Source organism: Myotis nattereri (assembly GCF_964212035.1).
Source record: "Myotis nattereri genome assembly, chromosome: 1".
In the NCBI taxonomy this organism is placed as follows: Eukaryota; Metazoa; Chordata; class Mammalia; order Chiroptera; family Vespertilionidae; genus Myotis; species Myotis nattereri.
Genome location: NC_138075.1, coordinates 47814754 through 47831661, shown reverse-complemented (window position 1 = coordinate 47831661; position 16908 = coordinate 47814754). Strand labels below are relative to the sequence as shown.

The window sequence follows — 16908 nt, the reverse complement described above, 5'->3', positions numbered from 1 at the left end:
TCTAAGCTGGGACACCCGGAATCAGGGATACTCACAGGATGTAGGTGATGACGCCTATGCTCCTGCAAAACAAAGAACAGCCAAGTCAGGGCCTCCTGGCTCTAATGCTGGACCAGCAAGGAACTCCCCGCATGGTTCTCAGGGGAAGTGGTCACTTGTCTCTGAATGCCATCTCGAGTCCCACAGTCCTCTCCATCCCACTCCTCAGCAGCACCCAGGGAAGCATGTGGAGTCATCACACTCTGGACATTGAGTCCAAGGACCCAAGTTCAAGATCAGACTCCTGCACTTGCAGGCTGTGATTGGGGCAAGTCCCTTAACACTTCTGAGTCTCTTTCTCCTCATACAGTGAGGACAATAATAACTACCTCACAGGACTGCTGGGAGGATTTTAGAAAACCAACTAATCAAGGTGCTCATCCAACTATAAGCACTGTCCACATGAAACAAGTCCTGTCTGTGCAGAGAATCAATCACTGCGGCATCCCCAGGCCCACCACAGAGCCTGGAACAAGAGGCTCTCAGTGTCACTTGGTTGACTGACTGAAAAGCTGTTACTACATTATCTCCATCATGGCCGTGGCAGGCTTCGGGGGTGGATCCTGGACCTCAGCCTCAGCTCTCCCCTTGTTCTCTGCCTCTGCCATGCTCTAACTGGCCTCATCTCCAGGCCTACCTGCCTCCAGCTGCCCAGGCCTCAGACCCAGCACTCCTGGAGCAGCCAGAGTCTCTGAAAGGAGAGCATGGAGAAAGGGGTTTTCACGGTCAAGAGGGATATCAGCCAGAGCCAGGGTCTGAGGCCTTCTGCCTTTGGGAGGATCCCTAGACCACCTGGGTGGCCTACACTACTTACCACATGTCAGCCTCCAGGCCCAGGGGCTCATAGTTCACAATCTCTGGAGCTGCAAGAAGCCATATGGAAGAGTCAGCAGGAGTATGAAAATGGAAGAGATGGCTGTAGGGAATTTTAGGGAGTTTGGTACCAAATGTCTCCATCCTGAATCCCCACTAAGGAAAGTCAGAGCAAAGGAAGGGGATAATCCAGCTCTAAGAATTTTGAGGAAGTTAGTTGCCTGTTATCTTGGTAGAAACCTTTTACAAAGAGGCCTTGATAGTGAGGAGAGCACAAAGGAACGTGTGGAAAAGGAAGAGGAGGGTGGGGAGAGGAAGATGCAAGAAGGGGAAATGGGGCCTAGTGACAAGGCCTACTTGAGAACTCTCTGGTGGAAGCCAGTCAGGTCAGCACTGGAAGGTGATGGAGAAGATGGCAGAGAGGGAATACACATTCCTCCGAGTCTGGTCGGAAAGAGGGTACCTCCCACCTGAGGGTCAGAAGGACATTCTGGGGTCCAGATGATGAACTTGAGGTGCCTGAGGGGCATCCAGGGGAAGGTGTCCAGGAAGAAGCTGGGCATTAGGGAGTGGGCCAGAGCTATCAAATTTGGAGTCATCGTATAGGTGGAAACGGGAATTGTGCAAATGATGCGGTGATCAGGAGAGGGTGCGGAGCCTAGGGAAGAAGACTCTACTGAGAAAAAAAGGAGACTAAATGCAGCCCAGAGGTCAAGCAGACAAGCACTGGCAAGTGAGTATTGCATTTCACACTCATTGCAGTGGCCAAAGAATGCCCTGAGTGTGGGGAGTGGAGATAAGTTTGTAGACAACTCTTTTTTATTTTTTTTTTAATTGATTTTTTTACAGACAGGAAGGGAGAGCGATAGAGTCAGAAACATCGATGAGAGAGGAACATCCATCAGCTGCCTCCTGCATACTCCCTACTGGGGATGTGCCCACAACCAAGGTACATGCCCTTGACCGGAATCGAACCCGGGACCCTTGAGTCTGCAGGCCGACGCTCTATCCACCGAGCCAACCCGGTCAGGGCTGTAGACAACTCTTTAAAAAAGAAAAAGGTTACCTATGAAATGGAAGAGAAAGAGAGGGCAGAGGCTAGAGCAGGGAGAAGGATTGAGCCTGTTTCACCACTAATGGAGTAAGATAAGGAGTGGGAAAGGTTAAGTTTGTTGACCTAGAATATCAAAGCCACTGCATCTACAGGGTGTGCCCACCATTCCACCCTCCCCCCTCTCCCTACTTGCAGAAACAGGAAGCCATTCTTTTGGCTTTGCTTATTTTTCAGCTTCATAAAAATGATGGCATAAGCACAATTCACCATAGCTAAGATCTGGAAACAGCCTAAGTGCCCATCAGTAGATGAATGGATTAGAAAACTGTGGTACATCTACACGATGGAATACTATGCTGCTCTAAAAAGGAAGGAACTCTTACCATTTGCAACGACATGGATGGAACTGGAGAGCATTATGCTAAGTGAAATAAGCCAGTCAATGAAGGAAAAATACCACATGATCTCACTCATTCATGGATAATAGAGACCATTATAAACTTTTGAACAATAATAGATACAGAGGCAGAGCTGCCTCAAACAGATTGTCAAACTGCAGTGGGAAGGCCGGGGAGGGTTGGGGGGCAGGAGGTAGGGGGGTAAGAGATCAACCAAAGGACTTGTATGCATGCATATAAGCATAACCAATGGACATAAGACACTGGGGGATAGGGGAGGCTAGGGGACTGTCTAGGGCAGGGGGGAAAAATGGACACATATGTAATACCCTTTGTATTACTTTAAGCAATAAAAAAAAAAATGATGGCATACTGCATGTGATCCACTGTCATTTGATGTTCTCCCCCTCACTCACCATTATGCTTCTAGCATCCATTGAATGATCATCCATGAGCTTTCATTTTCATGTTTCTTTCTGTTGTTGTTTTTTTCTTATTGTTCACACACACTTATATTTTTGTAATGGCTACCTTGAGACTTTACTATGTCTACCTAGTAAATGCTAACATAAGTCAACATTTTAACCTTCCTCTACTAATATAAGATCCTAATTTCAAGCATTCTGTCCTATCTAGCATTATTTTTTTCAGTGTTTAGTTGTCCTTTTTTTACCCTCATAATTAAAACTTCATCATTATTTTAAATAGAAAATGTTCATGTTTGCATAATGTTAACTGATTTATTTGTTCCTATTACTTCTTACATGGAGATGTCCCTTCAGAGGTCATTTTCCTTAACTCATAAGTATGTCCTTTAGAAATTCCATTACAAAAGGTCTGCTGGTATTTGATTATGTTTTGTTTTTATTGTTTTTTGCTTTGTTTTACCTGAATCTTTTACCCTCATTCTTCTTTTATACATATAATGCTTCACAAACATGCGTGTCATCCTTATGCAGGGGCCATGCTAATCTTCTCTGTATCATTACAATTTTAGTATATGTGCTGCCAAAGCAAGCACTACCCTCATTCTTGAAATGTAATTTTCCTGAGTACACAACTATTGTTTTTTTTCTCAGCTCTTTGTAGATAATATTCTATTGGACACTGGCTTCCATTTTTGTTTTGTTTTAAATTCTTTATTGTTGAAAGTATTACATATGTCCCCTTTTTCCTCCATTGACCTCTCCCAGCCTGCCCCTCCCCCGCAGGCGTTCACCCCCCTATTGTCTGTGTGCATTGGTTATGCTTATATACATACAAGTTCTTTGGTTGATCTCTTACCTCCTCCTCCCCCACCCTCCCCTGCCCCATTGTAGTTTTGAGAAGTATGTCAGTCTAATTACTGTTTGTTTCTTGTTTTGTAGGTGATCTATCTTTTCTCTCTGGCTGGTTTTTAAGATTTCTTTGTCTTTGGTACTTTAGAGTTTAACTATAATGTGGCTAGGTATGGATTTATTTTCTTTTGTTTTCTGTTTGATGTACACTGTCCTTTCGGTTTCTGTTTTTACATCAGTTCTGAAAATTCTCAGCTATTCTTTTCAAATGTTACCTCTCTATTGTCTCTGTTCAAATAGACCTATGTTAGGCTTTCTTTTTTTATCCTCATTCTCTTATTTTCTCATATTTCTAGGTCTGTCAGTTTGTGGTACTTTAGCTAATTTTTTCCAGCTCAGTATTCCAATTCTTCAAGTCTCTCCTCAGCAGTGTATAATCTGCTGTTTAGTCCATTCATTGAGTTTTACATTTCTACAAGTATAGACTGTATTTCTTAAAGTTCTATCTGGTTCCTTTTAGAATTTGCCTGGGCATCTTTGACACTCTCTTGTTGCTTGCCATTCTTGTGATTCTACCTTATATTTCTATATACATTCCATTTATTTTATAGTCAACATCTGATCGTTTCAGTATCTTATGTCTTTGAACATCTAAATCTTGCTAGTCTCTGATTGAAATACTGATATGTGTACTTGCTTTTAGGAGCAGCCCTTCTATTGAACTTGCTGCTCACTGATCCAGTTCTAAATTCATTTCATTGGCTTTGGGGTGAGCCAGATATGCTGAAGGAGTTACTACCCTTACTCATTTCTTATGAGTCCAAAATTGCTTTAAAAATAATATTTTTTTCAAGAGCCCAGTTTTGTAATGGGAGGACTTTTGGAAAACCAGGTCCACCACACTCCAGGAAGCTGACAGTAAATTTTTAACCCTGGGTCTCCGGTTGAAATTTCAAAGAAATCATGGAAATAAGGAAAATGGTTATAACCTGTTTCTCAGGAGAGTCGGGCATCAGAGATTGGGCAGGGGCTTAGAGAAGCCACCCTACATATCTGTAAGGTACACAGAAAGCCAGTTTGGGGCTGGAACTGGCTCATACTGTCTCACAAGAGTCAGCTGTGAGCATCTCTTCACAACTCTGATTTCAGTGACATGTTCATAGTTTGAAATTGGAAAATACTAGAAATTAGGGTTTTGTTTTGAGACCCATTTGTTAGACATTTATCAGCATACGATTGGGCAAAACACTCCACAGTTTGGCCCTACTTATGAATATCCCACGTACATAACCAGTCTGTGTGAACTCTCTGCTCCATCCAGAGTGAACAGTGAATTGTCTCTGATAAATGCACTAATTCTGGCCCTATCCCCCTGCTATGGATGACTGGACCTGGAATGGGCTCCTCCACTACCCTGGCTCCTTCCCCACCCCTCTCAGAAACTTCCCCCACCCACAACAGCCCTTGTCCCTCACTGGTTCAAGGCCCTGACTGATCCCATTGACTTGGCTAGATATCTTGTTTGAACAGACTTTGAGGAGCTGCATTCAGAATGACATACTCAAGGTCACACCATGAATTGGTGGCAGAGCCAGCTTGAACCTGGAGCATAAGACATCTATTACTGAACTTTTTTCTGAGATAGCAATTGCTGCCTACCATTCACATATGTAGTAAAAATGTATATGTTTATTTGTTAAGTCATGCCAACTGTTTAATAACAATAAATGGTTCAATCAGAAAGTCAGGGCAATGGTTGGCCATGAGACAGGATGTGATTAATTACTCTGCCACCAATTCATGGTGTGACCTTGGGTGTGTTATTCTGAATGCGGCTCCTTACCATCACTGTGTCTGTCCCTAGTCCTCACCTAATATCTCCCATACAAAAGATGAAGAATAACCATTGGTTGATCTTAACTAAAATCCTCCAGTCCTCCAGTTCCACATTTGTAAAACTAGACCAATGATCTGCAAAGAGCCTTCCAGAACTCTTATTTGGTGGCTTGATGTCTTGTTTCCACAAACTGTAAGCTCCTTGGGGCAGGGTCTCCTCAGAGAGACAATCCAGTGTCATGGAAAGAGGATAGGCTTTGATGTTTAATGTATCTGTATTTGAATCTCAGCTCCACCACCTACTGGCGTTTTGCCCTGAACAAAGCTCTTGATAGAGGAAATAAGTAAATCTGCTTCACGAGGTGGTTTGAGGATTAACTGAGATAATGTCTGTAGAGCACCAGGCATAGTACTTGGCACATGGCAAGGGTCCCCCGCCGGTGGGTCTGTGGGGCCTCTGCAGCACCATGCCATCATGGCTGCAGCGCTGGGAAGTGTGGCCTAAAAACCCATCAGTGAGTGACCTGACACATTCTGTCTTCTATTTTATTTAGACTGTGGTCAGAAGTTTCAGTCCCTGGGTTTTGGGGAGACGATATCTTCCCTCCATTTTCAAGAGCACTCTAACTCCCAAAGCAGAGAGACAGTGGTTCTCACCTCTCATTCCTTCCCCCGTTACAAGGCTGTTTCTTTATGACCCCAACCGGCAGCCCAAGCCCCATGAGGGGGTTTCTGAGGCCTGGGCCAAGAGTGGGAGAAACAAAGGGAAGAGAGAGCCGCCTGGGCCCTGCTGCAGGTGGGCCTCCTGTGCATAAATAAAGGTCAGGCATAGAGAGGCGAGTGGGAGGATCTGGCATCCGGCAGATGATTTCCCTTTTTCTTTTCAGAGAAAGTTGAATTTACAGGAATGCAAGAGGGTGAGGTAATTTTAAATCTTCACAACAAACTCATCTAAGAGCAGGAGATGGGACCAGCTCTGAAGAGGTTTAACTCTGCAAAGGCCTGTAGCCCCACCTGGCCTTCCCAAGCCAACCCTGGACCCTCACCCAAAGGCCCAGCAAGACATTTCCTTTCCCACCCACTGAGTTTCTAGGGGGTCTCGAAGGCATCATCTCGTAGCCCGGAAGCCATAGCCCCAGACACCGGATTGTTACTGGGATTTCTTTACCTTTTGATATCAGATTCTTAACTGGGAGAGAAATAGCCCTAAAACTCACCGACAAATTCTGGTGTGCCAAAAATGTTCTTAAATTCAACTCCATCTTCTATTTCGTGAGCAAGGCCAAAGTCAATTAGCTTGATGTGTGGAATGGGAATATTCTTGTCTAACAACATAATGTTTTCTGGCTGGAGAACAAAAAACAAAAGAAAGGAAAAAAAGACGGTAATTAAAGCCCTGTTTTGTGTTTTTGCTTTGGGGCTGGGGTGGCGTTTGGTGTTGTTTTTTCAGAGACTAAAACAACATAAACTATTCTTGTTTTTGTGCCCTCTGTCTTCTGTGAACTCAAAAACAGGCACAGCACTGAGGGCAAGGTTTTACCGAACCTGCTGCTGCTGCTGCTCTCAGCACAGCTGGAGACTCTGGTTTTCTGCCCTTCTGTTTCAGAATGGCAGATTCCTTCACTGCAGTGCCTGTTTTCTCATCTGTCAAATGGGGCCAAGGAGCTACCTGCAGCATTTCCCATAAACAAAACCACTCCCTCGGTTTACACTTGGTTAACTGGCCTCTGTCTCTCTGACCACCTCTTTCGCCTGGCAGGCCAGCTTCCTGTTGACAACACTCTTCTCCTCTAGAGTAAGCGTGTGGCTCACTAGTCTCTATGTGTTTAATTAATTTTGGGCCCCAGCAGGGCACAGAAAAAAATGGACCTGGTTTCCAGGGAAAATACCACGGTCCAAGTTATTTCTAGCAAATGGCTGTCAGATCTGGCACAACAATGCGGGGGTGCAGTAGTTGGGGGACAGCCCTACCCTGGCCTCACACGTGTCTCCCAGTGAGGCTAGAACAAGATCTTGAGCCTACCCTTCTCACTCCCACCCATCTGCTCCGAGTACCCAGTGGGTAAGCAGGTCCGTCTGCTTCATTCTTTCTTCCCACTCCCTACCATGACTCCTAGACTCCACTGGAAGTGGAACATCCTGAGAACATACATCCACCCAAAAACTTGTACACAAATGTCACAGCAGCATATTCATAATAGCCCCAAAGTAGACACAATTGTCCATCAACTGATGAGTAAACAAAATGTGGTGTATCCATATGGTGGAATACTATCTGTATATATAAAAGGCTAATATGCTATGTATCCATCCAACTGGTAGCTATGATGTGCACTGACCACCAGGAGCTGCTGAGCTGCGGTGACTTGGCAGCAGCGGTTCTTGAGTGACACACCCCGAAACCAGAGAGAAGGGAGCCCGATTCCTCATGGGGCCGCGTGATTCCACCTTCGGCCGTGGGTTATGTTGTTGCTGGGCACTGTCAGTCCCAAATCTGGTTTACTGCACACTTGCATTTGCGTTCCACACCCTGTACAACGGCAACTTTGCAGAGTGCCCTCTCACACTCTGGGACCCCTCGGGGGATGTCAGAGCCGGTTTCAGCCCGATCCCCGCAGGCCAAGCCGAGGGACCCCACCTGCTGGAGAGACCCTACTCTCTCCACAGACGCCCTTCAAGCCACGGTGCCATGCCAGGTGCGGCAGATTGGGGAGGTTGGCTCCAGGGCATGTCTGGCCCGTCTCGCCCAGTCCTGCCCCACCGGCCATCTTCTAATTAATTTCCTTTCAATGTGCATGAATCCATGCACCAGGTCACTAGTTCAGCCATAAAAAAGAAATGAAAGCAAAGAAAAAGAAAAGGGAGGTGGTGACAGTGGCAGCATTGTGGGTCCAGTGGTGCAGGGATTGGCCGAGGCAGTAGAAATGTCACGCTCCCATGGCCTCAGCAGCAGCCCGCCCGGTGCATGGCAGCTGGTCTGGGTGCGATCGGCAGTGAGAAGGTGTTCTCTGCAGTCCCACCTTCTGCCCCCATAGCCAGGCAGCACCTCTGGAGCCAGAATGCACCTCCATGCTCCTCGCAACCTCTGTGGCTGCAGCTCTCCTCGCACACACCATGACAGAGAAACACAAAAAGTCCTTCAGCCAGAGCCTGCCCGGGTGGGAGCTCTTCATCTACAACCACCGACCGAAGTCAGGATCATTCACCGACCACTAGGGAGTTATTGGGGCGCACGGCAAGAGCAGGAGTTTGATCGTGCTCTTCCACCTAGTCTATTATGGGTTCCTGGCTGGATTCTTCACATTTACAATGCGGGCTATGCTTCAGACTGTCAATGATGGGTTCCAAAATATTGAGTCCAGATTTTTAGTTCAGGACTTACATTTTTTTCCCCAAAACTAGTGTCAGCGTCGGAATATTCATTCAGTGCGTCTGATCCAGAGTCCTATAATGGGCACACTGATGACCGTGAGACGTTTCCAAAGCCATTTGCCTTAGAATAACAGAAGAACCTCAGTCTGCCCTGATGGAGAACTCTTTGAACAGAAGAGTTCCTATTACCTTACTTCAAGCATGCCATGGTGTGAATGATACTGACTTTGGCCACTCCAGTGGACACCCTTGTGTGGGAAGCCATCCACTGTCAATACTATCATGAGAGTGCATCAAGGAACTCGGAAGGCCATGAGCCTTGGATGATTAGCAGGACAAATACCATGTACCAATTGTTCTGTTGAGATAGAGGTGGTTTGAAGCAATTTCCTGACCCGATAGCCTCAAAGTAAATCTTTACTGATCTTTACTGACCTTTGAGACAGTCTGTCTGCTACCTGGTTGCCGTGCTTTACTGAGGGCAAGATGTGTATCTAAAGGTGAATAAAAAGCAGACTGGCCAGAAGTCGGTGTGCTTCTCTAAGAGGGAGGTCTCCACCTGGCCCCCCATGCCTTCTAAATTCATATTTCTTATCTAGTGTTTTCATTTGTGCGCGGCCCCTTCTTCAGATCCTGAACCCCCGCCGCATAAGGTTGCGGCACCCTTGTATTCTTATGTAAATGAACAGAATAATTGGGTTAAAGCCTCAAGGAGAACCAAGGATAGATGGCTTTAGTATTCCTAGGGGCAAAAACAACTCTATCAGCTTATCCTCCCAAGAGAAATATAGACTTAAAACATTTTCCATATTATGGGGAAAACTGCATGTGAGGCATCTACAGCCATTGGTTGCTATCCAGCTTAGCTTTGGTGCTAGTAGTACCCGCCCCCCCGCCAAAAAAAAGTAATAGTTGAGTGCAAGATTATTGAATCATCCAACGTAAAAAACCACGATGATCATGACAAATTTTTAGGACAGAATTGCATTTAAAATCACAAAGCAGGGGGGTGGGGGGTGGGGTGGGGAGGATTGGGAGATATCTGTAATACTATTAACAATAAAAAAAATTTTTTTTTTTAAGAAGAGTAACAGCCCTAGCCGGTTTGGCTTGGTGGATAGAGCGTCAGCCTTCGGACTGAAGGGTCCTGGGTTCGATTCCGGTCAAGAGCATGTACCTTGGTTGCGGGCACATCCCCAGTAGGGGGTGTGCAGGAGGCAGCTGATCCATGTTTCTCTCTCATGGATGTTTCTAACTCTCTATCTCTCTCCCTTCCTCCCTGTAAAAAATCAAAAAAAAAAATATATATATATATATATATATATATATATATATATATATATATGAAGAAGAGAAACAAAACAAAATTACAATGTATAAATAGTAGGAGTTAGGATATCTCCACTCTGCTGGAATGCCTTCCTGACAACCTTCTTCCCCCTCCTCACCAGCTCCAACTCGTCCACACTGGAGTGTCTTCTGTGAGCCCTCGCCTCCAACACACGCAGCTACTTGTTTCCACCCAAGGGCCAGCACGGTACCCTGGCAGAGAACCAACTGTACTGTGGTTACTTCTTTATGTGCCCTCTTCCCACTATCCTGAAGCCCCATGATGGGGGCTAGGGACCTTCCTCTCATTTCCATCCCTAACACCAAAGAGTGGCTGGGAATGTGGTAGGGGCTCAGAAATTGCTCACTGGATAAATGAAGGATTGAACCAATGGAATCACAGATGCATCTCTGGTACATTCTGCTTTTAGGGAATCACTATAGATCAGCAGTTCTCAACCTGTGGGTTGCGACCCCTTTGGCGGTCGAACGACCCTTTCACAGGGGTCGCCTAAGACCATTCTTGCATATCAGATATTTACATTACAATTCATAACAGTAGCAACATTACAGCTATGAAGTAGCAATGAAAATAATTTTATGGTTGGATCACAACATGAGGAACTGTATTTAAAGGGCCTGAAGGTTGAGAACCACTGCTATAGATGATAGTTCAGAGCCTTAGAACCTGGGTTTGAATCCTTCTTGTGCCATTTACCAGCAGTCTGACACCGGGCAAGATATCCAACCCCTGGGGTCTCCCCTATGAATTAGAAATAATAATAAAACCTACCTCAAGAGGATCAAACAAAGCATATAAAGTGGCCTGTGGCTGTTACCAACATCTGTCATTATTTCCTTGATCATGTATCTCCTGCCCAGAGTGAGAGTCTTTATTTTATCATCTGCCTAGTGAACTCCGACCCATCCTTCCAAGCCCAGCAAAAATTCTATCTCCTCCAGGAAGCATCATCTGAATACCCAGTCCAGCCCTTCTTCCTTCTCCCAGCTCCACATCCGTGCAGCAATCTGGACCTGCAGCACCAACACTGCTCAGAACTCTGTGTGCCAGTCTTCCTGCCCCACTAGATTGCACATCGCCAAGGGCAGGGCCTGCTTCTCATGCTCTGCCTGTGTTCCTAAAAGCACGCAGCCCTGGGTTTCACATAGAGCAAAACCTACAGCACTTAGTTTGCAACGCACTCACACTCACCTATCTGATTCTCACTCTCTGAGGCAGGTACCGTCATCACCCCTATTTTACAGATGAAGAAAATGAGACTCAGAGAGATGAAGCGCTTGCCTAAAGTGCCTCAGCTCACAAGCCGTGGAGCTGAGCTTCAAGTTCAGGCTACCTCCAAGTCCTATGTGTTTGCCCTTTCCCCACGTCGCTTCCCTTCCACTAGTTGATGCAGAGGTGCCCACTGGGATCGCCCCTGCCGGCTGGCAAAGGGGTCATTTCCATCTCGACACTAGTGCCTCATGAGCTTGCTGTTCCAGCTCCACGTTTTTCCCAGAAAACTCACAGCTGAGGGAAGGGCCCCAACTCAGCTCCCTGGATTTGTTAAAGCACAGCCTCTGGCCGCTCACTCATGCCTCCTCTTCCTCCTCGGGGGAGGCCACTGCGGCTCTGATCGCTCATTGCTTTGCCTGGTAAAGCAGGAGAGAAAATCACTACCTAGTGTCTGTATGCTCTTGTGGGGTAGAGGGAGGGAAATAAAAATTCACTTTCAAGGCCATGCCAGGGCCACTGGCTTTCAGCCTTGGGCCAGTCAGCAATGCTGGCTTTGTGGTCTGAGCCACACAACTAGCATTTGCCATGGGCATTCCCCGCACATCACCATATTAGGTCCTCACAGCCTCCAAGCTATAGATGGCCAGTGCCCCATCTAACCATTGAGGAACTTGGGTCTGGATCCAGGCATTCTGAGCCCCAAGTTGTACTTTGGGGGCCCCCATCTGAGCTAGTTACCCATCAGAATCCCCTGGGGACTGTGTTAAAAATACCAACCGACTAAGTCAACAAGGGTAAAGAGAAGTTACTCATGTCACCAGGAGCGAGACTCCAGAATTGATTTTGTTAAGCAAGCTCTCTAAAATCAGGCGGTGCCCAGTGTTTAGGAAACAAGCACTAAAGACGGCCCCGTCATCAGACAGACCTGGTTTGAATCCCACTTCTGCCCCCTGCGAGCTGTGTGGCCTTGGCAAGTCACTCCCCTCTCTGAGCCTTGGCCCCTCGTCTGCCAAATGGGAATGTTGATACAGTACTCTGAGGACAACAAAGCCCTCTAGCAACCTCACCTTTCTAAAAAATGAGCACCACTGTGGAACCCCCTCACAGGGCTACTGGGGGGATAAAAAGAGTAAACAAATGCAGAGCATGCAGAGAAGAGCCTGTGTGTTTACCAATAAATGTTGGCTGCTGTTATTATTACACCACTGCTGACACCACGACAGGCAGCCTGCAGAGAGCACTATCTATAATATAAAAGCATAATATGCTAATTAGACTGGATGTCCTTCCTTCTGGACAAAAGCACAGCGGGTGGGGCCGAGGCAGAGGCGGCAGAGGCCCCCAGCCTCGGTGGTGGGTGGGGGCCAGGGCCAAGGCCCTTGCACAAATTTCGTGCATCGGGCCTCTAGTCCTCTTTATAAAACGCTTTCACCTACAGCGTCTCAGGAACCATGCGTGCACACTAGAGCTGGTGCTTACCGGTTCATGACAGCTGATTGTTCAACTGGCAGGAATTTTGTCAGCCGACTATTAAAGAACTATGTAAAAATATTATTTTAATATTAAAAATTAAATTATATAAACTTATATTTAAATAAATTATATTTAAAATGTATTGCTTCCTAATTTTAATTATATTTTAGTATTGAGCTTGGTTCTACCTTTTATCTTTGTACTGGGGAAATACTACATAATGGTGGGCTCCTGCACCCCTCTTCCCATCTCTAGTCAGTGACATCATGTTGGTATCTTGAAATTGGCCATGGTGGGTGCATTTACACTGTGGAAGTTGGCAGAACTACAAATCAAGTCTTGATTTATTGTCTTCTTGATTCTAGACTTAAGTGCTGGAGAAGATTAGGTAATAATGCAGATTAAACTGAAAAGAGCGCTGTGTCTGCAGCCATTGTTTTGTGAATAGCAGAGCAAATTAAGGAAGTGGGTTTTTTTAAAGAATAGTTTATTTATTTTTTAGAGAGAGGAAGTGTTTTTTTTCAATATGCAGAAACTATTATCCAATTCATCAGAGTAGTTACTCATGTCATTGGCAAACAAGTAAACTCCCAACACATGCCTTCACTGTTTCATTTTTACCTTACTTGCTAATGTAAATAAAATTATCAACTGATGTTCTTGTTGGAACTACGCTCCTTTGTCCACTACACCCACAGGTTGGCTACTGATGCAAGGCTGGCAAAATCCAAGGAAAGTATTCTGTGAGAATCAATTGGCTCTCTGGAATTTACAATAAAAAGTATTATATATTTTTTTATTTGTAAATTGTGCTATAAATATTTGTATCATAAAATTTACAATATAAGTGTGTCTGTGTACATATCTTTGTTTTTTTCAGAGATCTGGCTGTTACCAGAATACCACCGCACAGGATCTCAGTAAAGCAGGTTACGGTCTATGTTTTCCAGATGAGAAACTGAGGAACAGAGCAGTTAAATAACTTACTCAAGGCCATACAACTAATAAGTAGTGGAGCTAGGGTGGGGCCCAGGTCTTCTTAATGTCAAGGCACCTGCTCTGTCTACCACCCTTCACTGCTTCCTGAGTCACGATTCTTTCACTCCTACTGAGGTCAGCTGCAGTGGGAGGGCTGACGGTGGAGCTGTGAGTAGAACTTAAAAAGTACTGTTTGAACATATGATGTTTCAATGGGGGTCAGGCCTAGCCAGGGATCCAGAGTGGAGGCTGTGGCATCTAAGAGCAGCAAGAGGCCTCTGAGCACCTAACATTGATGGCAAAGTCAACAAGGGTAAAGAGGAAAAGGGCGCTGCAATTTTGTCTTAGGCTCCTCATCTGTAAAATAGGGACCTTGATCAATCTACTCCAACCATCTCAGCCTTGCCCAGTGTCCTGCCACCCTGGGAATCTGCACAGCCTGCTAGCTGGGAAATGCCACCTTATTCATTCTCCTTTTGGATGCTTCCATGCCCACCTCCCTTCCCGAATTCTTCCGGAGGCAAGAGAGGAATAGGGAGAAATGTGGCCTTATGGGGAGGCTGTTAGCCCTGGCCAGTGTGGCTCAGTTGGTTGGAGCGTTGTCCTCTACACCGAAAGGTTGCAGGTTCAATTCCTGGTCAGAGGATATTCCTAAGTTATGGGTACCATCTCTGTCGAGGTGTGTACCGGAGGCAACTGATCAATGTTCCTCTCCCATATTGATGTTTCTCTCTCTCTCTCTCTCTCTCTCTCTCTCTCTCTCTCTCTCTCTCTCTCTCTCTCTCAAATCAATAAACATATCCTCAGGTGAGGATTAAGAAAAAACATTCACAACCAGCCCCTGCGCAGAGATTTAGAGTTTGCAGGGCCCTTTCATAAACAGTTGCCTCCTGGTCCCTCACTCCACTCCTGTGGGACAGGAAGGAAAGGCAGGTTCATCTCCACTCTCAAGACCAGGAAAGGTCAGAGATGTGACCTCCCCAACATTCCCCAGCAGAGGCGACACTCAAATGCAGGCTCAACCCCCAATCTTCTCCCTGTTCCCCTTCCCCACGTGGCCTCCTGCTGTATCTTTCAAGAATCAGCTGGTTGATTTAATGCTCCCATTTCAACTCTTTTAATAATGGCTCTCCATCATTTAGTTTTTGCTACATTTTGTTCTTTTCCTCAACCATTCAGTTCAGTGTCCTCAGTTCACTTGTCCTCAGGTTATCCTAGGGTGGCCTTGCAAGAGTTGATGAAGCAACCAGCATGCATTTCTAGGCTCCAGGCTCACGTCTGATGCAGGGCTGACATGAAGGGCCTGTGGGGTACACTCTGAGGCTGGGACAGGCTAAGCTTTGGGTATGAGGAACTGGAAACAGGTCCACCCCTCAGAACACACTGAGAAGGTAAAAATCAGGAAGGACTTGTATAAAAGCTTCTGTAGCGAAGTAAAATACTTCAGAGTGCCCATGGGCTGCTTAGGTAAGAAAGTAAAGGGGAAAAAAAAACAGAGAGAAAATTGTGAAAGCATATAGTTCTAAGCACCTGAAAACACACACACACACACACACACACACACACACACACACACACACATACACCTGTTCATAAAAAGTTGGAGAAAATATACCAAATGTTAAAAATGTTGTTTTGGAGTAGAAACTTTGTAGGTAACTTCTCTGTACATTTCTGTATTTTCTATGAGTTATTATTTTTATAATGGCATAAAAGACCATCAACTTCATTTAAAAAGTATCTATGGGATACCTTTGGTTTCTTTCTTTCCCACATTGCTGGTATCATCTCCAATTGGCTTATAGTCTCCCATACATCCTCTCCCCTACTGGGAGAACTAGAAATAGAATCATGTTTCTCCACCAATTAAAGGTCTTCTATAAATTATTATTCATTTTCTTAAGTGTGATAATGGTACTGTGGGTTGTTAGGAGACAGACCTTAATCTTGGGAGATACATACAGAAGTGTTTGGAGTGAAGTATCAGGATGGCTACAATTTTCTTTCAAATGATACCAAAAGTTTTAAAAAAACAGATCTATGTGCATGCATATATACTATAAAATTTTTTAAAGGCAGAAAACAATAAAGCAAGTGTGACCAAATGTTGAATTTAGGGGGAGGGTGTCCACTGTATTCTTCTCTAATTTCTTCAAATGTTTTGAAATGTTTTCATAATAAAAAAAATTTAAGGAAAAAAGCCTTCCATGACTATCTATGCAAACTCCTTGGTTTGCCCTGAACCTTTAAAATCTCACCCTAACCTATCTTTTTTTTTTTTTAATATATATTTTATTGATTTTTTACAGAGAGAAAGGGAGAGAGATAGAGAGTTAGAAACATCGATGAGAGAGAAACATCGATCAGCTGCCTCCTGCACATCTCCTACTGGGGATATGCCCGCAACCCAGGTACATGCCCTTGACCGGAATCGAACCTGGGACCCTTCAGTCCGCAGGCCGATGCTCTATCCACTGAGCCAAACCGGTTTCGGCCACCCTAACCTATCTTGACAGTTAAATCTCTGCCACATCTCACCTCCACTCCATGCCCCCAGGTGTTAGTATGGAAATAGTCTTATTGTAAATTCTACTTTCAAATGCATTCACATTTTATAGCACTTAATAAAATACAAGTTAATTTATTTAAATATGAGGAATAGCTTATTAGAAAAAAACAATGTAACTGAGAATTTAACCATAAAGAATACATTTATAGCACAGTACAGACCTTTGGATTAACTGTGTGTAAAAGGCATGCATGACCCAAGTAAGAAATCTGCACTGTTAGAATCTGGTAAAATAAAAGCTGGTGACACCCAGCTTTGTTAAATGTTTCTTGCTGAGTTAAAGTCTAAATTTAATACCTGTGTGATCTTGAACAAGTTACTTAACCTCTCTGAATCTTAATTGCCTTGTGTGTGAAAAAGTGTCCATACCTTGTATCTCAATGGGTGGCCATGAGAATCAAATGAGTGAACAGATACAAGCACGCTATATTCTAGAACGTACTTCATATATTTAAAGTATTATCAGTGTCATTCTTATGAGAGCGTGATGAGCATACCCCATCCCGTTATAAACTTAACAGCTCAAAGGATGATCA

General features: G+C 44.9%; 1 protein-coding gene and 1 pseudogene across 16 annotated transcripts in view; one reads left to right on the top strand and one right to left on the bottom strand.

The window, feature by feature from the left end:
* The window catches only part of DAPK2 (death associated protein kinase 2), a 111269-nt gene that overhangs the window by 19169 nt on the left and 75192 nt on the right, over window positions 1-16908 (bottom strand). For all 15 annotated transcript variants that reach the window (XR_013996375.1, XR_013996376.1, XR_013996377.1 and 12 more), the window contains 3 exons: window positions 6635-6764; window positions 854-902; window positions 36-62 (listed from right to left, as the gene is read on the bottom strand). Coding sequence is in view for 12 of the 15 variants with exons in the window: in XM_081098000.1 (XP_080954126.1) it covers window positions 36-62; window positions 854-902; window positions 6635-6764 (206 nt within the window). In the remaining 3 variants the exon portion in view is untranslated. The remainder of the gene's footprint in view (window positions 1-35; window positions 63-853; window positions 903-6634; window positions 6765-16908) is intronic.
* LOC308527337 (sodium/potassium-transporting ATPase subunit beta-3-like) lies at window positions 8532-9075 on the top strand (annotated as a pseudogene). Its single transcript has one exon. The product of its transcript is annotated as a sodium/potassium-transporting ATPase subunit beta-3-like (transcript).